Genomic DNA, 24,780 nt, shown 5'->3' with positions numbered 1-24,780 from the left:
CTGTACTGTACCTTGGCTAATTAATCCCTGTACACAGTGTAGGCTTTACTGCACTGACCGCAACAGCAAGCATGTGTGACTGGAAAGAGAAAAGGAAAGAATTTCAGTCCTGCTTTGCTATAAAATGGATGGTAGTGAAAAGAGGATTTCACCACCTGCCTGTGGTTTACGGTGCAAACAGAACCGCCTGGATGAACAGGGACATTTTTTCGGAATGGCTATTTATGTGCGTGCTGCGCTTTTAACACTGCAGCATGCTACGGAGCAGCATCCAGATATAGAACAGAATTGGAATTTCTTTAGAAAACGCTGTTCAAGTTTGCCGTCCATACTTGCAAAAACAGACCGTCCAGATGCATAACAGAGTTCTTTGCTGGAATCAATTTGCAGTAATGTAGCCTACCTGTACTGTACATTTCTGCACTTCCATTACTTTTTTGCACTTATTACATTCATTGGTTTTAATAACATTTTTTATTAGTGTAATGAGTGTCTTAATAAAGATTTTTAACTGCATACACACTTGTTTGTTTTATTTACTGTACTGGTGATTGGGGGACCAGGGCTTGACATTAACTTTTCCATGCACTAGCCACCATGGCTAGATAAAGGATGGAAAAATCCACCGGCCACACAAACATTTTATCGGCCAACATCATTCCAGGGGCAATGACAACAAAAGAAAATGCAAAAACAAGCAACATTTATGAGCAGTCTCAACAGGGTCTGATACAATCTGCCTCAGGACTGAAGATATAGCTTCTGAGATGTGTTGGGCATCTGCCCTCTCCACAGACTGCATGCACACAAACTGCACAGCCCTTTCTGGAAGAATCGTACATATCATACATATACTCTTCTATGACAGCGCTATCAGTTGAACCTTCTGACAGGAACTTTGCACCTTTTATTCTCTTGCAGCTGCCTTCTTTCTACCTCAGCAATGTAGTGCATAAATACTCTTGCTTGTTTGTCATCAACCCTTTATTAAAAATAATTTAAATAATTAAAAAAATATATATATATGCTGTTTTCTATTGTCACACTTTCTGACTGAGGATCTGCTAAACATTAACCTACTATGTTTTTTCAAGCTTTAAAACAAGTCAGTTCAAGATACAGTTGATTCCAGTAAATAGTACATTCACCAAACTTCATCTTAAATAGCAATTAAGAGTTTACTTTAACATGGATGCATTATAGTTTACTAGCAATCATTTGAATCCTCTTTTCAGAGTTTGTAGCATGCAAAAAATTATTATTATTATTATTATTATTATTATTATTATTATTATTATTATTATTATTATTATTATTATTATTATTATTAAGGGTTCTACCCAGGCCTTTTCAGCCGGACAGGCACCCTCGCAAAGTGTCTGTCGCCGCCCGGCTGAAAAAACCCGATCTGCCCGTCTTGCAGATGCTACTGTGCCTTTAACAATAAGGACTGATTGCGCTTCTAGCAGACTAGATGAGTTGCACGTTGCTGGGTGAAAAAAAGATCTTGGAATCACATGACAGCTGTGTTACATCTTGATACAACATTTAACCAATCAGAGAGTTGAAGGGGCGGGTTTTCTGTGTTAAGCACTTTGAGAGGCTAAAATGTTAGACTGCTAAAAAAAAAAAAAAATGCAGAGGGTCAAAATAAGCTGGCGATCGGCGCAATCCACCACCTAATACTATATTTGCGTCGGCTACTTTATTAAAAAAAAAATATTAAGATTCTTTTCGTGCATTATCATTGTCAATTTTTTGTCATATTATTGTACTGTAAGGTGATATATAGTACATAATAGCTATATATATATATATATATATGCACCTTTTGTTGTGATATTGTAACCATATGTACCAAGGTGCTTGTGAGAGATATTGGGGGTTCATGAATAGAGGCTGTACGCCTTTAAGAAGAAAGGTGTGATGGGATATCAGCTGAACACTTGTCATCTGAAATACAAATGCTTAAGTGCAGAGGTGCTGTATTATGGTTAAAACGAACAGTTGCATTAAAAAAAGTAGAACAGCTAAAACACAACAGTACTCAAACAAAACATTAGAAACAAAACATCAGCAATAAATATTTCAACAATGCAAGTTGTTCAAATTAATATATAGGGAGACCATAGATGCATATTTAAAAGCTGTTCGAATAGATCTGAACCTAACAGCGCTCTGGAAGAAGCCATCTACTAGTCAGGTCTGTACCCTCCACCCCACCACTCCCACTGCACCTACTTGTCTCGCCTGTCCTGCTATGACTGTCTCTCACATCCCTGTTCTGTCCTCTCGCCCTCGTCCTCTGCCCTCTCGCCGCCGCTGCTCCTCCAACCCCTCTAACCTCATCCCTCTGCCTCTCCCCCCCCCCCTCCCGCACACACTCTGGTGCACTCTGGAACTGTCACTATTCTGCTAACAAAGCCGATTTCATCTCTGCCTTTGCCTCCCACCTCTCTCTCGATTTCCTTGTTCTCACTGAAACCTGGCTGTCCCCTGATAACACTGTAACTCCTGCTACCCAGTCCTCTCTCTACGGCCTGTTCCATACCCCGCGTCTCACTGGACGGGGAGGTGGGACTGGTCTTCTCCTCTCTCCCTCCTTACTCTTTTCTGTCCCCTCCGACCTCTCCTCACTCTCTGTTAATACCTTTGAATTTCATGCAGTCCAACTAACCTCTCCCTGTCAACTCCTGCTAATTGTACTGTACCGTCCCCCTGGGCCTCTCGCTCACTTTCTAGATGAACGAGACTATCTACTCTCCTCCCTCCCCTCTCTGTCTACCCCAACTGTCCTGTTAGGTGACTTCAATATCCATCTCTCCAACCCCAGCCACTCTGCTGGATTCCTCCCTCTCCTTCACTCCTTCGACTTCTGTCTCTCTCCATCCCCTCCTACCCACAAAGCTGGCCGTCAACTGGACCTCACCTTCTCCAGGGCCTTCTGCCCCTCCACCCTCTCTGTCACCCCCCTGGACCTCTCTGATCACTATTTCATCTCTTTTTCTCTGTCTATCCCCTCTCTCCCTGCTCCTCCTACCCCCACTGTCATCTCTCGCCGTAACCTCCGCTCTCTCTCCCCCTCTGTCCTTGCCTCCACTGCTCTCTCTCACCTCCCTCCTATCGACTCCTTCTCACAACTCTCCGTAGACTCTGCTACCTCCACCCTCTTCTCCTCCCTCACCTCCTCCCTCGACTCCCTCTGTCCCCTCCCCTCCCCTCCCCAACCCTGGCTCTCCTCTGCGCTCCGCTCAGCAAGAATCACACTGCGATCTGCTGAAAAGAAATGGAAGAGAACCAAACTCCCTGCTGCCCTAGACCTTTACCGCACTCTCCTCCTTCTCCTCTACTCTCTCCTCTGCTAAATGTACTTATTTCCAATCTGTAATCCAAGCCTCCACTTACAACCCACGTAAACTATTCTCTACCTCCTCTATCTCCTCTGATGACTTTGCCTCCTTCTTCTCTTCTAAAATCTCAGATATCCACAAACTCTAACACCTCTCCCTCCCCCGCACCCCCTCCTGCTCCAACCCCTACACCCACTGCATCCCCTACTAACTCACCCTCCTTCTCCACCTTCTTGCCCCTCTCAGACTCTGACCTCTCCTCCCTGCTCCAGGGTCACAAACCCACAACGTGTGCCCTGGACCCCCTCCCTACTCACCTCTTTCAAGCTGCTGCTCCTGCTCTACTTCTCTTCATCTCCTCCCTTCTCAACACCTCTCTCCTTTCTGGTCTCTTTCCCTCTGCCTTCAAACAAGCCTCTATCACTCCCCTCCTCAAAAAACCTACCCTCGACCCCACCTCCCTCCAGAGCTACCATCCTGTCTCCCTCCTACCCTTCCTCTCCAAAACCCGAGCGGACTGTACACCACCAGCTCTCTGCTTTCCTGTCCAACCACTCTGCTTGATCCTCTCCAATCTGGCTTCCGCTCTGCTCACTCCACTGAAACCGCCCTCCTGTCTGTCACCAACTCACTAAACTCTGCCCGAGCTGCCTCTCTCTCCTTTGTCCTAATTCTCCTCGACCCTTCTGCTGCCTTTGACACTGTCGATCACTCTATTCTACTATCCTTTTATTATTATTATTTATTTCTTAGCAGACGCCCTTATCCAGGGCGACTTACAATTGTTACAAGATATCACATTATTTTTTACATACAATTGCCAATTTATACAGTTGGGTTTTTATTGGAGCAATCTAGGTAAAATACCTTGCTCAAGGGTACAGCAGCAGTGTCCCCTACCAGGGATTGAACCCACGACCCTCCAGTCAAGAGTCCAGAGCCCTAACCACTACTCCACACTGCTGCCACTGTCACCACTGCTCCCTCTCTCGCTGACCTGGGAATCTCTGGCACTGCTCTGACCTGGTTCTCCTCCCACCTCTCCAACCGCACTTACCAGGTAACCTGGCGTGGAGCAACCTCCACACCTCACCCTCTCTCAACAGGAGTCCCCCAAGGGTCAGTCTTGGGTCCTCTCCTGTTCTCTCTACACCCGCTCCCTGGGCCCCCTCATCACATCATATGGTTTCTCATACCATTTCTATGCTGATGATGCTCAGATGTTCCTCTCCTTCCCCACCTCTGACTCCACCATCCCCTCCCGTATCTCTACCTGTCTGTCTGCTATCTCCTCCTGGATGCACTCGCATCACCTCAAACTCAACCTCTCTAAATCTGACCTCCTTTTCTTTCCCTCCTCCTCCTCCTCCTCCTCTGATCTCTCTATCTCTGTTCCTCTGGAACCTACCACACTCTCTCCCTCTTCCTCTGCTAAGAACCTCGGAGTCACCCTGGACCCCTGCCTCTCTTATTCCCAGCACATCTCCACTCTGGCACGCACTTGCAGATTCTTCCTGAGCAACATCCGAAGAATCCAACCCTTCCTCACCAACTACGCCACCCAGCTCCTGGTCCAGGCCTTGGTACTGTCCCGCCTAGACTACTGCAACTCCCTCCTGGCTGGCCTCCCTGTGTCCGCCACCCGTCTGCTCCAGCTCATCCAGAACTCCGCTGCTCGCCTGGTGTTCTCTCTGCCTCGCTTCTCCCACGCAACTCCACTACTCCGCTCACTCCACTGGCTCCCGATCACCGCTCGCATCCAGTTCAAAGACTCTTGTACTAGCCTACAGATGCCTTGACCAGACTGCACCCAGCTACCTCCAGACCCTCATCTCTCCCTACACCCCCACTCGACCTCTCCGCTCCGCCTGCACTAGAAGACTGGTTCTACCTCCTTTACGCTCCCCTGCCTCCAGAGCCCGCTCCTTCTCCACCCATGCCCTGCAGTGGTGGAATGACCTTCCTACAGATGTCAGGACTATCCAGTCCCTGACCACATTCTGGCGCCTCCTTAAGACTCACCTCTTCAGAAAGCACCTGAAGAACTCCTCTGTTTTTCCCCTGGGACACTTATCACCCTTCCTTAAATGTGCTTTACTTGCTCTTATCTGTCCCCTATTTTACTGCATTTAATCCTGTACTTCAGAGTACTGTAATCTGCCAAGTGATATTTAATCTGTAGTATTTTGTATTTAATTATATCCTGATGTAACTATCACTGACACTGTTATCTGCTGTATTATTGAATCGTATTTTGTCACACTTGTACTTGCTTGAACCAAAGTCATTGTATTTATCTTGCTCTTAATTGTATTATTACTTGTACTGTGATTCTTGAAATGTATTTGTTTACGACTGTAAGTCGCCATGGATAAGGGCGTCTGCTAAGAAATAAATAATAATAAATTAAATTAAATTAACTATATACAATACATTCAATAAATACAATAATGTTTTCACTGTACAACCCAAAAACAAAATGGTTTTAGAGACCCCTAAATATAATCTGGACAGTATGAGCTTGTCAGTAGCAAGTCTGATAATTTTCTGCAGTTACCCAAAAAAATGTACAACGTGGAAACAGTGATTCAATTGCTTGCTAAGCTATTATTATTGTTTTGTTTTTTTTTTGTTATAAAATAGAATGGAGTATAAATTACAGATGGAAAAGCTTCTAACAAAGTGTGGCCATAAAGAATAAGAATACTGTACCTAAAAAGATATGTACATAGATGCGTGTAGCATTACAAATATAATGCAACACTATAAGAAAAACCTAGTTTGTTTATGTCTTCATTTGGTAGATCTGTAGAACAAATATGATTACACTTGTACACAATACAGTTTTTTTTGTTTGTTTCTTTTTTTTTCTCCTCTCTCCTACCTCATCTCTTTCTGTCTCGCTAGCTAAACTGTCCTGAGGATCACAACTTTTCTGGCTCACTATCTTGGTCAGCACTGGTCAGTGCAGTGCATTTTTTTACCATTCTAAAAATAAAAAAATAAACAAGAGGAGTAATTCAAGACATAAATAGACAGCACTGCCAGGGCGATCTTATTTTCATCATCAGAAATAATTTTCAGCATTTTCACCGACTTTTTCTGAACTGTTTTTGCTGTTCTGTGGCAGCATTTTTACTTGTAAAACGTAATCACGGAGAGAAAGGTAGTACCAGACCAATACGTCTTTGAGGGGGTTTGTTTCTGTAAATTTCCTGTGACACTTAATCTGACAAGCTGAATGACAGCATATATTAAATTAGACCAAATCGAAAGCAGAAGTTGTGGTGCTTATTGTGGTGACATCATTTTTTCAAGTTTCTTCTTGTTTTTGCCAACAGCTTCTGTTTAAAGGTACAGCGGTCTGTCACAAATTCGCACCTCTGGAACAGAGCCGCAGGCATACAAAGTGTTAAGTGTACAAAAACGTACCCACCCACTGTGGAGTGCAAGTATGTGGAAATTTACCTGCCACAGACCAAATTAACCCGTGTTTGGCAGGTGGGCGAGTTTTAATTTCGAACCCTGGGGGACATTCTGAAAGTGGGTCATTTTACCAACTCAAACAGAGCCGTTGCCCGACCGCCTCAGATTTTGCTAGAAAAATTCACCTGGGGGTTTTCGGGCCTGCGGAGTTCAGAAATGCAAATCATTTTTAAAGGTTTTGGTAGTTTCAAATGTGTCACTGAACAAAAAAATCTAAGTTCCACACACAAGTTCATAACCCCTCAGCTCCAAGCTAGTGGCACTGGAAGCACACCCTGTCATCTTTTACTCTAGATTTAATCCTAGACAATGCAAAAATGAAAAAATAATGCCAGTTAGGTTAGGACTATGTGGTACTTTAGCATCACCAAAGTGGCCATATGTAATGCTCGAATGCATGACAAATGCAACTTAAAGAATCAAAAATCTGCGGATACCAAAACGTTTTGGTACCGAGTGCATCTCATACGATTTGATACATACAACCTTGAGTAAAGAATTGCACTTTGTATAAAATATAAACCAATGAACATAAACCGCTAAATAAACAAGACATTCCTGTGAATGTCAAAAGTAGAAACATGTAGCAAAGTTTTACCACATCATGGATCGTTATTGCTGTGTTACCTGTTTGACAATGTGGGAAATAATCCTTGCACCATCAGTGCACTAGAGCAGGCCTTTTGAAAAGAGTTTTGAAACAGACTTTAAAGTTGTAAGTGTAAAACATTGTCAGGATGTCAATGAAAAGAAAATTACAAGTTTGTTATTTAAACAGTTGTAGCAACACGTGGGGACGTGCAACGCTATATTTTTCGGAACCCCACTACTTTAAATACTGAAACTTACACAAATAACATGAACCTGCACTCAAATTGTAATTTATTTATTTATTTATTTATTTATTTATTTTTTTAAATTGTTAGGCACATATTCTTTTACATTTAAGAGGTATATAAACAGATGACAAAACAGGTTTGCCTTTGTGTACAAGGTGCCTGAACTGTATGGTATATAATTTAGTTATACTGTATGTATTTTTATGTATTAAAAAACAAATGTTAACGGTTTATAAGGTTACTAACATTATTGTTTTTAGACACCTCAGTTTCTTTTTTACCACTACACCTCTGTGTATATAATAACATGCATATTATTGCTGATTCAAGAAAGTCGTAAATGCGTCACGGAAAATAGATCTACTAAATAATTAATTGAAAACAAACTAACAACCCTTTAAAATGTGTGAAAATAAATGTGTGAAAAGATCAATTGTATTGAAACATGCACTCTTATGCTAAACTCGTAGTCTTTCAAAATAAGTTTCTTTCTGTAATATTAAGTAAAAATCAAGATGAGTTACTTTATTTTGAACTGGAGCATAGATGTGCGAGTGGGAATCCTGTTACCTTCACGCTGCATATACTGTATTGGGAAATCCCCTGCTGGTAATTTAAAGCTTGATACAGCACGTGACCCAGAGATTAAAAAATCCTGAAAAAAATATGTAGAGAAAAATATTAATATTGCAAAGGCCTCAGAATTAACCGTTTCAACTGGGATAACAAAGCATGAAGGCCATCAGACCACACATGGAATTTGGAGCAAACTGCATTACTCACGGAATATTGAGGAAAACATTTGTGTTCTTTTGCAACTAAAACTAGTGCTGCACAAAATCATAAAAAAAAAAAAACCACACACTACACAGTAAAATGTAAATGCCTTTTCAAATGGCAACAGATCCCTCATAATGGGGCTGTGCCGTCACCAAAGAACCTTCTTGTTATGTTTAAAGCCATCTTCTTTTGGTTCTTCTGCTTAATTGCATTATACCAACCCATTTTAAAATAACTAACAGGGATTGAATTTCAGAGCGCGATTGCGGGAATCACGCATTTTCGAAGTTGCTCCTGCATATCTGCAATTTTCAGTGCGGGAAAATCCTGCAGAGATATTTTAAGACACCAAGCTACTGTATTTTTCATCCTATTTAGAATGCTGAAACGCTACAACAATCTATAAGGAAGTGGGTGTCAGTGACAAAACACTATGAGCTGCATTCGGAGTAGTTCTGGTTAAAATAAAAGTAGTGCTGGATATTTTAACTACCACGCGACTTTATTCTCTCGTACATGATTCTCGGCCGCTATCTTTTAGGATTATAGAAACTCAGTACACTGCAGGAAGTAAACAGTTTTGTAAAAAAAAAAAAAAAAAAAAAAAAAAGACGCTATTAAGTCTATCTAGGTGTTTTGCAAGCAGTGACTTTCTCTTTAACTCAGCCCCATTCATTTTGGGGCGCCAGGGCACCGAAGGTTATGCACATATTACTCCGGCACCGTAAAAGCCGCCAACCTGACTTGTTTAAAAGTACAGGGCTTTCCAAAGACGTATTCAGCGGCTGCGTCCCAAACCACACCCTTCCTCACTCGTTACCTTCCCTTGAGGGGCAGAAGTACTGTGCTCGCCATCTTAAGGGTTGTCCCAATTCTTTAGGGAACGAGTGAAGGGTGTTTTATGTGCCCCTCACTGCACCCTTCGACTGAGTGTACAAAACAGTTGACTTCTGCAGAAGTGTTTTTGTGCTGAAGTCCCAGAACTCTTTGCGTTAAAGGCAGAGACAAGTGGGAACAATTCACAAATATGGCAGACGTGGCTGCACATAAATGTAATTAAGTTATTTAACAAGCAAATTATTTGTGAAATGTATGTTGTAATGAGTCGCTTAGTTAATAAAATTAATTTCTATGATCATGATTTAAATATATGATCAGAAAGTACAGCAAAAATTATTTTCAGTACATTATCGATTGCTGGAATTAATTATCTATCAATTAATTAATGAATGAACTAGATGGGTAGCTACAAAACTAGCAGATGATATAAGCGAGCAATATATTTCAAAATTATTATTATTTTTTACGAAATACAGGGACAGAGGAAGAGACCCTAAAACTGATCCAGCTGCGTGTGGCAAACAATGTCCTCTTCACGGGGAAAAGAAATGCCTGCACACAGTGATTAATAAATTAGTTTAGAACCTTTAGCCATTTCGTAGTGATGCTGAATATAAAGCAACTATATTACCTATTGGATTTAAAGTAAAATAGATATCTTATTTAAAACAAATTAAAAAAAACAGAAATATTTGGCTACATTATGAAGTACATGTTCGTAAGATGTGGCAATAGTGCGGCAAAGACATCTCCTACTTGCTGTAATCCTTGCTACAGTTCTTTGGAATAGGAATAGTGTAAATTCTACAGCCATTCTTCCAAACTACAATCTGACAACAAAAGACTGCGTAGCTTCTTGCTCAGTCAAAGGTAAAGACGCTGAATGATGATACTGAAGTGCGTCCCATTTAATGCTTTTAGCTCAACCCTACACCCAACTCCCTCGCTCACCAAGTGCACACTCTGTGATGTCAGTAAAACGTCACGCGAAGTGTACACTTGTCAAAGGGTATAGGGTGCAAGGGAATGGTTCGGGACACAGCCAACGTGTGTATGCAGTACTCCTAGCCGGAACTATGATCGCCTGAAGTTACGCCTCTCATCAGGTGAGAGTTCACAGCTTAGGTTTCGTTTTGAGCCTATTGCTCCGTAGCAGCTAGACAGAAAGGGGCGGTATCGTTGGAAAGCTCAGAAGCTCAGCTCCCCCCCCCCCCCCCTCCCATGTTCATTTCATATTGAGGTTCAATGTTGCAGTGTTGTTGTTTTTTCTATTTCTTTTTAGCCATCTATGATTACAATAATATAGCAGTGACCAAACATGATTATTTTGGAAAAAATGTGTATTTTTTTTTTTACACATATATTCTCATCTCTACCACATATAGTATGCCTGATCCTGTTGCAACTTACATAATATGAAAGAACATTTTCTGGCCTTTCATTTGATATGTTACAGGCATGCAGTACACAACTTTCCAATAGTTAAACATACATAAATGAAAACAGTGAAAAACAGGCAGAAACAGGGTAAAGAGTTAAAAAAAAGAATTGGAGCGCTGGTTAAAAAGAAAAATACCTTTTTCTTCTGCTGCAGCAAAAAACTTTATTTCAGGCAATGGCAAAAGCAATGGAGAGTGCTCTGTCTCACAGTGATGAACAGCTGTTAGGTCTCCTGAAAGCAGCTTATTTTAAAAGCAACAACAGTGTGAATGATGATGCAGTAAAACTGTTTTTTTTATATGCAAAAGTGCCTTTTCTTTTGCTGCAGCACACAAAAATGAAATTCAAGCCCTGAACTACTTATACTGGATACTATTGTTATTATGTAAACTGGACCAGACCAACCACTGGCAACTGGATTTTCCTTTTCCAATTCATCTGTAGAATTATAAGTGATTAGAAATCAAAAACATTAAGGCCTAATGCTTATGTTAACCTGAACAGATGTTTTCTTTCCAGGCTTGAGTTTTGTGTTTATTACTTTTGTAAGCTATGCAGACTCATTATCCTGCCGTCCAGAAGACCTCTCAATGCCAGTCTCCAGGCATGCTGTTCCTGCTGTCAGGGAATCGAAATCTACACAGACACCCATTCCTACTGTTATCTCTGATGCCCAAAACTGACCCAGATTTGCAGTTCATTTTTCAACGTACTGAACAAGGGAGGATGCACACATTTTGGAGGCTTCATCCTTTCCTCAGGAAAATGTGGACACAGTTCAGCCATCACTTGATGAAAGATGCACTGTGATGTCGCTGAACCCATCACTCTCAATCCAAATCTGATCTGTTACAGGTTGTCATACCAAAAGCTTTAGTTCTATAAGTGTTACAGTTTGTTCATGGCCATTCAACATCACTGGATCAGGACAGCATGCATTGCTAAGAACACTGGATCAAGCTACACAGTTGTGCTGCTGGCATTTATGTCTTCTGACATTTCTGCCTATTGCCAAGTGTTTGGCTTGCCAATCACGAGCCCCAGTACCATGGCAACAAGGCCCATTGTGTCCACCACATTGTAGCAGCTGACCCAGCGGAACTTCCTATCTCCTAAAAAGACAATCACTATGTTTTAGTGGTCATGGACCATTACATGAAATTTGTCAAACTTGCAGAACCAGTCTGCTAAATCTGTGTCTTGCTGCATTTATGAACATGGAATACCGGAAGCCTTACATTGTGACCAAGGGCGACCATTTTAGTCTTAATCACAGATCTGTGTCAGTTTCACGCCATCACTAAACCTCGCACTTGACCATACCCCCTACAGTAGTGTTCCGCAGTACATCGATACCTACGGTAGCGTCCTGCATCGGGTCGGGTAACTGCGGGTGCCCGTGGATGACCCGCAAAAGCGGGTCGGGTTCGGGTTGGAATGAACCATTAAGTGGAGCAAAGCACTAAAAATGAATGGGTTTTTCTTTTTTTTGTTTAAATCACTTTAGTCGTTGCCAATTATTTTTTATTATTTTCTCCCCAATTTGGAAATGGCCAATTATTTTTAGGCTCAGCTCACCGCTACCACCCCTGCGCTACAGCGTCGGAGGACAACGCAGCTTACAGGCACAGACTACAGGGGTTGCTGGTGCGCGGTGAGTCGAGGACACCCTGGCCGACCTAGCCCTCCCCCCCCCCCCCCCCCGGGCGGCGCTCGGCCAATTGAGACTCACTGGACAGGAAGACGCTTACTTGTCTACTGTCAAAGTGAGTTCCAGTATCAAACACAAGTACATCTAGTCTGCTGCGTGCTGAATACGCCTTCATCTCTCAAAATACGCTAGCAGCTCTTTTGCTACAGACAATAACAACAACAAATTAAACCCACCAGTTTCGACAGAAATGCAGGATCGCTGCAAGCCCATATCAAGCTAAGTATGATCATGATAATACATGAGTTAGGCTGTGTTGCTCCTTTTTTTATTTTTATTTTTTTGTGCGTAGTATGTAAAGCCTAACAACTGTTAGTTTGCAGTTTTTGGATATGATGACAGTTTTTTTTTTTTTGTATGTTCTCTTCACAATTAACAGTTCATTTCCTAGAAGTGCTTACTACAGCTACATATTTATAATTTTATTTAAAAAATAATAATTTATTTCAGTTCACAATCACATTTAAAAATAGATATCCTATGTATTATGTTTTCTGATCTCTGTATGCTGCTGATCAAGCTTGAACCGCACATTTTATTGTGTTGGTTGTATTTGTAATTTCTAAATTACTGCTCCTAGTACATTTTGGTGGTGGTCTCAATGGGTAAATTTCCTGGTTAAATAAATACATTTTAAACAATTTTATTTACAGTTAAGGATAATAAAACAATAGCATCAGTAATAAAACAAATTTAAATTCAATTGTAACAATTTAATATGCGATTAAAACTGAGGATTAACTAAGATAAATTTTTTTTAAATCGCTTGACAGCCCTAATTATATATATATATATTATATATATATATATATATATATATATATATATATATATATATATATATATATATATATATATATATATATATATATATATATATATATTTTAGCTCAAAGCCAACAACAACAACAGCCACCCCACCATGCTGTAGCATTATTAACTGTGTATTGGCCTCTTATGCACTTTGCACTTGCAAAAAAAGGAATTTGGCAGCCATTTAACATGTAATGGACATAAGATCCAAAGTATTGTGATAGTATTGAATATCATGATACTGTGCATGATACCATATCGGTACTCCCTAAATGAGGTATTGCAGAACACTACCCTGCAGTGCGACAAGCTTGTGAAACGTACCATAAAAAGACTAGTTTGCAAAGTTTCTGTTCAACAGAGGAACTGATTGGGATGACCATCTCCATCAGATTGAATGGGTTCACAACACTACAACTCATGCAAGAACAGGGTTCACCCCTGTCTTTTTGATCACATGAAAAACGTGCTCCATAACAACCACCTGAATCCTTATCTTGCTCCTCCTATGGATCACGGAACACTGTCTCCAGCAACTACAGCTCCACCATCTTTGACTGCTCTAGAAGGACTCTTGCCACCTACTGATCAACTGCCTACACTCCACCAGCCACAGGAGGGAGCACCTGACCAGGGTTTCCCCTGGGTTCTAGATTTTTGTAGTCACCAGTAACTAATCCTTTCTAAAAACATTAGTCACTCCAGATATTCAGTAGGCACTACTGGCGCACAGCTCATGTCTTCAAGGGTGTTATGAATCCTGTTTTTATTTTATACCTGAAATCACTGTATTGACCAAAACAATTTAATTAAACCATTTTAAAAATCTCTACAGTTTAAATAAATTGACCATTTACAGCTGTAAACTTTTAGAACTTAAACTCAAGAACCAGATTTATTTGCCCTGAAAAGCTACAGACACAGAATGCATTATGAAGTACTTATACCAGGATTTACTTATTTATTTTTTCCAATTATTTTGCAACATTTCATATGGCAATGGCACACAAATAAGCCAATGTTTCATAACCAACAAACTTATTTCTATATTCATTTCAGGTTTCCTAAATGAAAGTACAATATTTCAGAACTTTGTTAACGCTTCAGCTAAAATCTACCAGTCTATGGTATACAATAACATTAAAAATGTAATTGTTTACTGAGTTTGTGTACATATGTCTTACAATAAAAAGAAAAAGAAAAAACATTGTTAGAATATTATACACAACCCATAGAAACAGAGTTTTCCAATAAGGCTGAAACTTTGCATCTTGTTTCTTTTTCTTTTATCTGACGCTTGTGAACTTTGTTTGATCTTTTTTGTCTGGTGTTCCGAATCCAAGTCTTCATCTTCTACAACTTGTTGTTCTGTTTGTTCTATTTCACTCTTGCTGTGGCCGCGCTGAAAAAAGGAGTGGATTTTCTTCTGCGACATTTTACAGTATTGGCTAACAGTTTTGTTTTTTTAATTCGAGCGCACAAGCTTACCGCTTTCACTGCAGATGCAAAGGTTTGAGCAGAACTCTCTGTAGTCGTGAAAGCGCAGCAGCAGAAGCTGTCAGATTGCAAAGAATCATGTGAGGCTGAAAGCTACAGCAGCACCTAGTACAGTCTCACAAAGTGGTCTAGGTTACCATGGGAACTGTGGTAACATGGTACCGTGGTTCTCAGGTGATGCCCCCTAGTTCATATTTGATAGAATTGTTTTCTTTGATTTTAAATAAAAATTATTTCAGATTTGAGAATATTTATTAACTCCAAATTCAGGGAATAGCAATGGGTTCAGTAATGGCGCCTAACTATGCCAATCTATATATGGGTAAATTTGAACACGGTTACATTTACAACAATAATCCTTTTAAATCTTATCTAAAGTTATGGTTACATTACATTGATGGTATATTTGTCATATGGACTGGACCTAAAGATAAAGTTGAATAAGTTTGAAGAATATGTCAAGAACATTAAACCTACACTCAAGTTTACTTCAGAGATTAGCTCGAGTATGGTTACTTTTCTAGATGTTTCAAGTTGTGAAGGTGGGGCATCGCCTGACTTTATATAGGAAACCCACAGATCGTAACAGTTTTTTAAATGCTTCTAGTTATCATCCTCCTTCTTTGAAACGCAATTTGCCATATAGTCAATTCCTTAGATTAAGACGTATCTGTGATTCTGAGGATGATTTTGTATTACAAGTTAATGAAATGAAAAAAAGATTTTTGACAAAAGGATATAAACATACGTGGGTAGACAAAGCTTTATCTAAATGCATGTCTCTTAATAGAGACCAGTTACTTACACACCAATTTAAGACAGCTAAAACTAAACACTCTGTTACTTTTGTTTCAACCTACTCACCTATTTCAAATATTTGAATTGGGCACTAAAAGTATTGATTGTTATTGCTTTATTGAAAGATAATTGAATAATTAATGAATTAGACATAAATGTCTCACCTGTATGTGCTTGATTTAAATTGTTACTGCACTGACGAAGGCCAGTGACCGCAATGCCTCTGCATGAATTCGCTCCACTGTTTTTTATGATTATGATGTTATAATAATAAATATATAAGCTTAACAGCAGATACTTGGTGAGTGCTTGACTTTTTACGACATTCTGTATATTTACTTGAGTCTATAGCACACCGTCAATACAAGAACATTGCTCTTTTAGCGTGCTCCTATTTTTTCAATTACCGTGGTAACTGACAAGCAACATGAAACTGAGGCGTTGAATGGCTGACTGCATTTACGTCGCCTACCACGCCATGAGAACGTTGCAGAGTCAATGAATCGAGAGGCTGAGGCGCTGATCTGATCAGCAGCAATGACTCTATGGTTAAACAATCCCTTTTGAAGAAAGAGACGTTGTGTGTGACTTTAACAAAAGGGATTTTTTTTTATAGTACAAACAGAAACGATCGTCACTAGTGACGATTACACTTTTTTTTGTCGTCACTTACAAAAAACATTCACAAATTACGAGAGTGACGAGCGACAGCGAAACCCCTGCACCTGACCAACAACACAAGGTCTTTGTCAAGGTGCAGACATCTCCTTCAATCTGTCTCCAGAGCTGCCTCCTAGACAGACAACCACCGGGCTCGCCCACACGCTCAGGACGACAGTGACGAATGTCTCATCATATGACCAAGCACAAGTTGGACTGATTTACTTTCTTAGTTAATAATTAAGGAAACTTTAGACTTGAACTGCTTGCACTTAAAATAAAGAAATTAAAAAAGACTGACACTTGCATTGTTTTAAATGAGGTCATTTCTTTAGGAGGAGAGGGAGTAATTGTGTAAGCACAGAAACAGGTCATAGTTAACAGTGCGCGATTTTTCAGCGAGTGGGATGTAACTTCATGTGTATGAAAAGAGAAGGAAGATTAGGCCGATCTCCATTACTGTTGTCCACTAAATGATCTCTGTTGCTGTATGCACCACTTCACTAATACAGTGATTCAACTTAATAGCCACGGTCTCCATCTTTCATTTCCAAATAGCATTGGGGATAAACTGTAGAAAAGATAAAGGGTACGAGAGCCACAACATAAAAAATCTCAGTACACAAAAGTATAAATGCTACTCTCTTAAAAAAACAAGACAGGATTAATAAGAAATGTGTGGTGGAGGTGGGTTTTTTTTTTTATTAAACAAAACTACAGCACCTCTGACAAATAACATGAGGTCAAACGGTACAACACTCAGCAATTAGGCTATTTACAATATAATAAATAAATAAACTCAATATTCTGCATTTGATCGTTCACATTCCAAATATGCCTCTATTGCTAGAGGTGTATTCCAAATACACAAGTCACTTTTGCAGTATGTAGCATACTGGTGGAATTCTCCCAAAGCCAGTGCTAATGCACACCAATTACTAGTGGGTCCGTGTATATTTCTTCCAATAGTTTTTTTCTTTTTGAACTAAAAAATAAATGGGAATTGACCATTATCTTTTTTTGATTTTGATCAGAGAAATACAAAATGTGAATCAAGTGTTTTTCCGGTTATTAAATATATAATAAAAAAGATTTTGCTTTAAAACAAATATTTGAAATAAATTAATTGCATTTATCAATTGTCTATTCTTCTACTACACTCAACATGCATTTTCCAATGCATGTCAGCTCACTACCAGCTGTGCCTTGGAAAGGTAATATGAGCATGGTTTCTAGCAAACAAATGGGATAGATTGACAATTGTGCGACACTGGAAAATGGAAGTGTTTGTTTTCAAGGGGGAATAAGCCAGTTACAATGAAAGAGGACACAACTTTTTTTTTAATAGAATGGAGGAATTTCAACTACAAATGCTTATTCTGAGAGCTCACTTTTCTAATTTTGCCATAGCAATACTTCAATCACTTCTGGGCCATCCTGAATCAAAGCTGAGAACCCAGGAGAAAGAGACATTTAAAAAAAGAATTAAACAAATAATACTCCATGTATCAGTTGAAAAATAGAGTACTATTTGTTTCATTGGGGTTTTTTTTTTCAAATACTTGATTGCAACAAGCAATATCTGAAATGGTTAAACAAGCTCAAGTCTGTTTTTATTTCAGATTTCAAATCAGAAAATGAAAAAAAACACTTTTTTTTTATTTCTCTGCTCAAAATAAAAAGTCAATTTCCTGTTTTAATTTTTTCATTTCAACGATTGGACGGAATATACAACGACCCAGGCTCAGAATTCAGCATACTAACAAAGTTGCATGTAACAGGAAATGCCACAATCATGTGAATACATATTTCACATACAGCAGACTGCAGTAAGTGGAATACTAGATTTAAGGTCTAATACCATAAATCCTGATTTAAAATAATAATAATAATAATAATAATAATAATAATAATAATAATAATAATAATAATAATTCTGCATACATTTGTTGGGTTTCTGAATTAGTCTTACTGTCAGTCAACCTGTGGAAGCAAGATCTGATATAAGATGTCTCGAAGGATGCCAGGCATGGTCTGATACTATTATTTATTTAGCAGACACCTTTATCCAAGGTGACTTACAGAGACTAGGGTGTGTGAACTATGCATCAGCTGCAGAGTCACTTACAAGTGCATCTCACCCGAAAGACGGAGCACAAGGAGGTTAAGTGACTTGCTCAGGGTCACGCAATGAGTCAGTGGCTGAGGTGGGATTTGAACCGGGGACCTCCTGGTTACAAGCTTTTCTTTAACCACTGGAGCACACAGCCTATTGTGATTGCACTGCATCCACTTGTATGAAGACTGAATGACCAGAATGTTTTTGGCTACATTTTTCACTTCTACCTTTGAGACAGTATCCCACATGACTGGCTGTTATCTTGGTGTTGTACCCAGAGATATACCCTGGACAACCTGCCATTTGCACTTTTGTTGGTACCATGCAGCTACATTCTTACACAATCATCAATGTGTAAAATACTACTGTACCTTGCAGCTCTTTCTGACTTGCATTGAGTGCATAATATTTTTTGGCAGCAAGTATTGGCCAATACATACAGAATTTGTAAACCGTGGCAATGTATGTCTTAAAAAGCAACTCATTTCCTTAAGCCACAATTACAAAAAAAAAAAAAAAAAAAAACACCCATGGTCTTGTTGGCCGAAACACTGCGGCAACGTAAAACTGCACCATGCACTGTAGGCATATACCGGTAACTATGTACAGTATTTTGTAACCATCGCCTTTTATGTCACATGTGCAACTGCAAAAATTAACGTGGACTACTAAACGTAACTAACCGTGGATGCGAGGTGCACTTTACAGTACTCGTTAAAAACCACATTCTGAAGATGTACTGCTACTTTCTGACCCGACACCGGTATTTATTTTAGTGGCGGTTTAAAAAAAAAAAAAAAAAACACTTAGATTTCTACTACTGTATCTAGCGGAGCCTATTTTAAATGTACCCACTCACACATGAATTAATAAAGAGGCTTGATTCCGCCTACCTTCGTCGTCGTGAAAGCTAAGCAAACTCGCTTTTGGCACATCTTTGTTTTCTTTACTTTTCTTCTTTTCCTTCAAGTTCATCCTCGTTGTGTTAGTCTGAAATCCATTTCCATGGTTCATATCCGTGCTGACATTAAAGTGTGCGATAATCTCAGGGTTGTTGATTACAGCACATCGGACTGAAGGCTCATCGTCGGCCCCGCATGGCTGTGGTTGTTCTTGCAGCAACTGAGGCTGCGGCGGCGACTGTTTTTCCTCTTCTTTTTCCTCCTCGTCGGATTCATTTCTACGCCTGAAGTTTACCCTCTTCGCTTTTTTAAACATTGTTCAAGTTCAATAATTAATACAATGTTCGTGCAAAGTCAAAACCCCTTATATTTAGGTCTATGTACAACACAGAGAAAAACGTCAGCCATATAGAGGGACAAAAATACCAGGATGAAGTAGAGGCTTTTGGGAGTTGTAGTTGATATTATTATACCAGCTGATCAAGAAGACTAGAGTAATCAATCCCTCACTACAGACCTGTGTCAAGACCACGACCAAGTGATTTGACATTTCCCAACCAGTTTGTGAAATGTTAAAATCCGGGAAACGGATAAGTGTAATAAAATGTTACATAAACTCTGTTGACTATTATCAGAATGAATATAAGCAAATGGTAATAACAGACCACCTATATTAATTCTGATAAAACTGTAATTACATTTCCAATAGTCATTTAATAATTATGGATTGTTTTCTGGTAGAGATGAGATAAACGTACGCATCGGTACACATAATAAAGCTCAGGTATTTTTATTTTATAAATGTATTACAACATTTTAAACGTTATGTTTTATTGTTTTTTAAAACAATAAATCCAGTTTTAAATACCTTTAGTATAGTAGAGGCAGAAGTGTTAAAGGGACTAGGAGCTCTTAAAATAAACAAATCCCCTGGGCCGGATGAGATCATCCCAATAGTACTCAAAGAAATGAAAGAAGTTATTTACAACCCGCTAACCAAGCTCATGCAACAGTCACTAAACACGGGTTGTACCGACAGACTGGAAAATTGCAAATGTAATACCGATCCACTTAAAGGGAGGCAAAACAGAAGCAGGTAACTACAGACCAATAAGCCTGACTTCTATTATATGTAAACTTATGGAAACTATAATAAGATCCAAAATGGAAAATTACGTATATGGGAACAATATCCTGGGAGACAGTCAGCATGGGTTTAGGAAAGGGAGATCGTGTCTAACTAACCTGCTTGATTTTTTTGAGGATGCAACATCGACAATGGATAATTGCAAAGCATACGACATGGTTTATTTAAATTTCCAGAAAGATTTTGACAAAGTCCCGCATAAAAGATTAATTCTCAAACTGAACGCAGTAGGGATTCAAGGAAATGCATGCACATGGATTAGGGAGTGGTTAACAGGTAGAAAACAGAAAGTACTGATTAGAGGAGAAACCTCAAAATGGAGCGACGTAACCAGTGGTGTACCACAGGGATCAGTATTAGGTCCTCTGCTATTCCTAATCTACATTAATGATTTAGATTCTGGTATAGTATAGTATAGTATAGGAGGCTATGTGGTCCAGTGGTTAAAGAAAAGGGCTTGTAACCAGGAGGTCCCCAGTTCAAATCCCACCTCAGCCACTGACTCATTGTGTGACCCTGAGCAAGTCACTTAACCTCCTTGTGCTCCGTCTTTCGGGTGAGACGTAGTTGTAAGTGACTCTGCAGCTGATGCATAGTTCACACACCCTAGTCTCTGTACGTTGCCTTGGATAAAGGCGTCTGCTAAATAAACAAATAATAGTAAGCAAACTTGTTAAATTTGCAAATGACACAAAAATAGGAGGAGTGGCAAACACTGTTGCAGCAGCAAAGGTCATTCAAAATGATCTAGACAGCATTCAGAACTGGGCAGACACATGGCAAATGACATTTAATAGAGAAAATTGTAAAGTATTGCATGCGGGCAATAAAAATGTGCATTATAAATATCATATGGGAGATGGTAAAATTGAAGAAGGGAAAGAAAAAGACCTAGAAGTTTATGTTGACTCAGAAATGTCTTCATCTAGACAATGTGGGGAAGCTATAAAAAAGGCTAACAAGATGCTTGGATATATTGTGAGAAGTGTTGAATTTAAATCTCTAGAAAGAGTGCAAAGAAGAGCAACCAGAATTATCCCTGGTTTAAAAGGCATGTCGTATGCAGACAGGCTAAAAGAATTGAATCGATTCAGTCTTGAACAAAGAAGACTACGCGGCGATCTGATTCAAACATTCAAAATCCTAAAAGGTATAGACAATGTCAACCCAGGGGACTTCTTTGACCTGAAAAAAGAAACAAGGACCAGGGGTCACAAATGGAGATTAGATAAAGGGGCATTCAGAACAGAAAATAGGAGGCACTTTTTTACACAGAGAATTGTGAGGGTCTGGAACCAACTCCCCAGTAATGTTGTTGAAGCTGACACCCTGGGATCCTTCAAGAAGCTGCTTGATGAGATTCTGGGATCAATAAGCTACTAACAACCAAACAAGCAAGATGGGCTGAATGGCCTCCTCTCATTTGTAAACTTTCTTATGTTCTTATGTTCAGTTCAGTTTGAGAATTAATCTTTTATGCAAGACTTTGTCAAAAGCTTTCTCGAAATCTAAATAAACCATGTCGTATGCTTTGCAATTATCCATTGTCGATGTTGCATCCTCAAATCAAGCAGGTTAGTTAGACACGATCTCCCTTTCCTAAAATCATGCTGACTGTCTCCCAGGATACTGTTACCATATAGGTAATTTTCCATTTTGGATCTTATTATAGTTTCCATAGTTTACATATAATAGAAGTCAAGCTTATTGGTCTGTAGTTACCTGGTTCAGTTTTGTCTCCCTTTTTGTGGATTGGTATTACGTTTGCAATTCCCCAGTCTGTCGGTACAACCCCTGTGTCAAGAAACTGTTTGTTAACAGTTTGTAAATAACTTCTTTCATTTCTTTGAGTACTATTGGGAGGATCTCATCCGGCCCAGGGGATTTGTTTATTTTAAGAGCTCCTGGTCCCTTTAACACTTCTGCCTCTGTTATGCTAAAGTTATTTATATCTATAATGTACATTGCATTATATTGAGGTGAAGTAGAATAGAAGCATGAAACAGAAGTTCTTCAAAAGCAGTAATCACTTTTAATTTGCATAAAAACACATTATACCTCATTCTTCAAATGAAGCCCAAAAAGAAGCGAACCCCTTGCCACACCCCATTCTGGTCTCACTTGCCAAGCTTTCAGAACCAAAAAGTGTTGGGGCAGGTGAGGGTATTACTTTACGTTCTGCTCTATTCTAGTCCTATCTTTCGTTGATATATGTATTTGAAATATATGCTATATCTAGCCTCCGACAACTGATGTAATTTTGAAATATGTATTTAGACTAAAATTAAAGGTAGACACATTCAAAAATCATCTCACCATATAAATCCTTCGCATTTTAACACACACTAGTAATAATACGAGTATAGTATTTTAGTAGTAAGCCTATATTGCACCACAGTAACTGAAGTGCAAATAGCAGTATGATAAGATTGATCCATAATCCAAACAATGTTAGTATAGTATTAAATGCTTAATGCAAGTTTCAGTAAACCAAAACGTAATCAAAGAGCACTGCTTAGTATAATAAATAGTAATGAAACATGGTAATGCAGACACGTACATGTGGGAGGTGTAACTGCAGTGTACAAAAATGAAAGATGTAAAAAATATATATATATATATATATATATATTAAAAGGGATTTTCACATGTACATAAAACATTTATATGATTGAAAAATATATTTCAGCAAGTTTTGGACAAACGCCCTTCTTCTGCTGTGTAGAAGAAAATGTATGTATGTGTGTGCAATTCATATCGTCCGAGTCCGACGCCCTGGACAACAAGTTTTGTGTGAGGGACAAGAATTTTTGCCGTTATACTTCTCCCATTGGACAAATAGTTTTTATTTATTTATTTTTCCTATGTTTGTTCTTTTGCTAAAAACACTCCGGATATATTTCTAAAAAACGCACGTTTCTGAAAACTTAATTGCGAAAGTCTAACACCTACACACAAACATTTTTAACAGTCTTTACATACACCCCTATCACTTCTGTTTGGCTAGCTGTGGAAAAAGCTGATCTTCTATTGGTTACAAAGAAACCCTAAAATGGCTGCCAGAGAGACTCTGGCAAGGCACAGATTAATCTTTTAAATTTAAGGTATTATTTATGTGGTTTGTAAATTAGCCAATAAGTTATATTGCTTTCTTAACATGAACCTGACATTTAAATGCAACAATTTAGTGAAGTTACAAAAAAAAAACAAAAAAAAAACACCATAGTCACTAAGGTATTAACGAATTAGAGAAAATCATGTTGTGTAATTTATAAAATTATTTCTGAGTCTACTTTGTGGTCAGGCATGTACTTGCTGGCATAAACGTGAAGTTTACTGTATAAGCATTTCAAGACAAACTGTCCCTGGCAAATTTTTTTTTTTACTGTTGCTAACCTAATTTGCCATTAACCGTATTTACATATTTTTTTAGATTTAAACGCTATATTTAAAAAAAAAAAAAAAATTATTTATTTATTTATTTATTTATTTATTTATTTATTACTAGATTTGAAGAGAAGTGATATTAGTTATTTATTGGACATGCCCAATCCATCGATTTGTGAAACTATTAAAACATAGATAGACAAATATGTTTATAATGATAGAAATGAAATGCTTATATATGAGATTACCTGTACAATATTTTATTATTATTTTAAAATAAAATACAGACTAACTCTCAAGGCAATGTGTTTATTTTTCAGTGAGAGCACTGCAGGGGAAGAATGTTGCCCTCCAAAAAAAAAAAAAAGTCATCAAGGTATGAAAGTCAGCTATCATGGGACAAGATGTTAGATCAGGAAAAACAGCTGTAAAATGTACACCGTTTAAAAAAAAATAAGTGTACAGTCTGCACTCACATACCGACCCTATAAAATTGTGACGTAAAACGCGTGTGACGCATACCTGATTATTTCATTTTGGCCCATTCCAACCCTTGTCCATTTTTAAGGGAACACAAAAAAGATACAATGTCAAAAATACATCGCAGAAAGGACTGTCTTTTAAAATAAGTAGGCTTCCATTTAGATGTACTGTAATTGGTTTGTTGGTACAGTACTATATTTTCAACAGAAGAAATATTTAAATTCAGAAGGATATGATTCTGAAAATATCACTGCCAAAAGAGATGACACGTGGACTTAAATATAGTACATACTTTTAAATCTGGTACGTATTGTAGCAGTATGTAAAATTCCCTGTTAACGACCTAATAGCAAAATTAAATCAAAATGTTACTGTGACAGAGACAGAATGATTCTTGGTGATAAATCTCCCTCCCGACCTGTGAGGGCGCTGTGTAAAGGGAACAGAGTGCCCTGGACTGGATGGCCATCTAGAAAGGGGGTGGAGCTACGGTACACTAAATCATCGACCCAGAAGGGAAACGATGTG

General features: G+C 38.8%; 1 protein-coding gene across 1 annotated transcript in view; it reads right to left on the bottom strand.

Moving 5' to 3' along the window:
• The window catches only part of LOC117407309 (PAX3- and PAX7-binding protein 1-like), a 42,303-nt gene extending 22,638 nt beyond the window's left edge, over positions 1–19,665 (bottom strand). Inside the window, exon 1 of the mRNA XM_034012168.3 lies at positions 19,227–19,665. Coding sequence (XP_033868059.3) covers positions 19,227–19,551 — 325 coding nt within the window. The 5' untranslated portion in view covers positions 19,552–19,665. The remainder of the gene's footprint in view (positions 1–19,226) is intronic.
• Between the last annotated feature and the right edge of the window lie 5,115 nt (positions 19,666–24,780).

The sequence above is a fragment of the Acipenser ruthenus genome, chromosome 8 (assembly GCF_902713425.1).
Source record: "Acipenser ruthenus chromosome 8, fAciRut3.2 maternal haplotype, whole genome shotgun sequence".
In the NCBI taxonomy this organism is placed as follows: Eukaryota; Metazoa; Chordata; class Actinopteri; order Acipenseriformes; family Acipenseridae; genus Acipenser; species Acipenser ruthenus.
The sequence above is the reverse complement of the archived record's forward strand: the minus strand, read 5'-3'. Positions and strand labels throughout refer to the sequence as shown.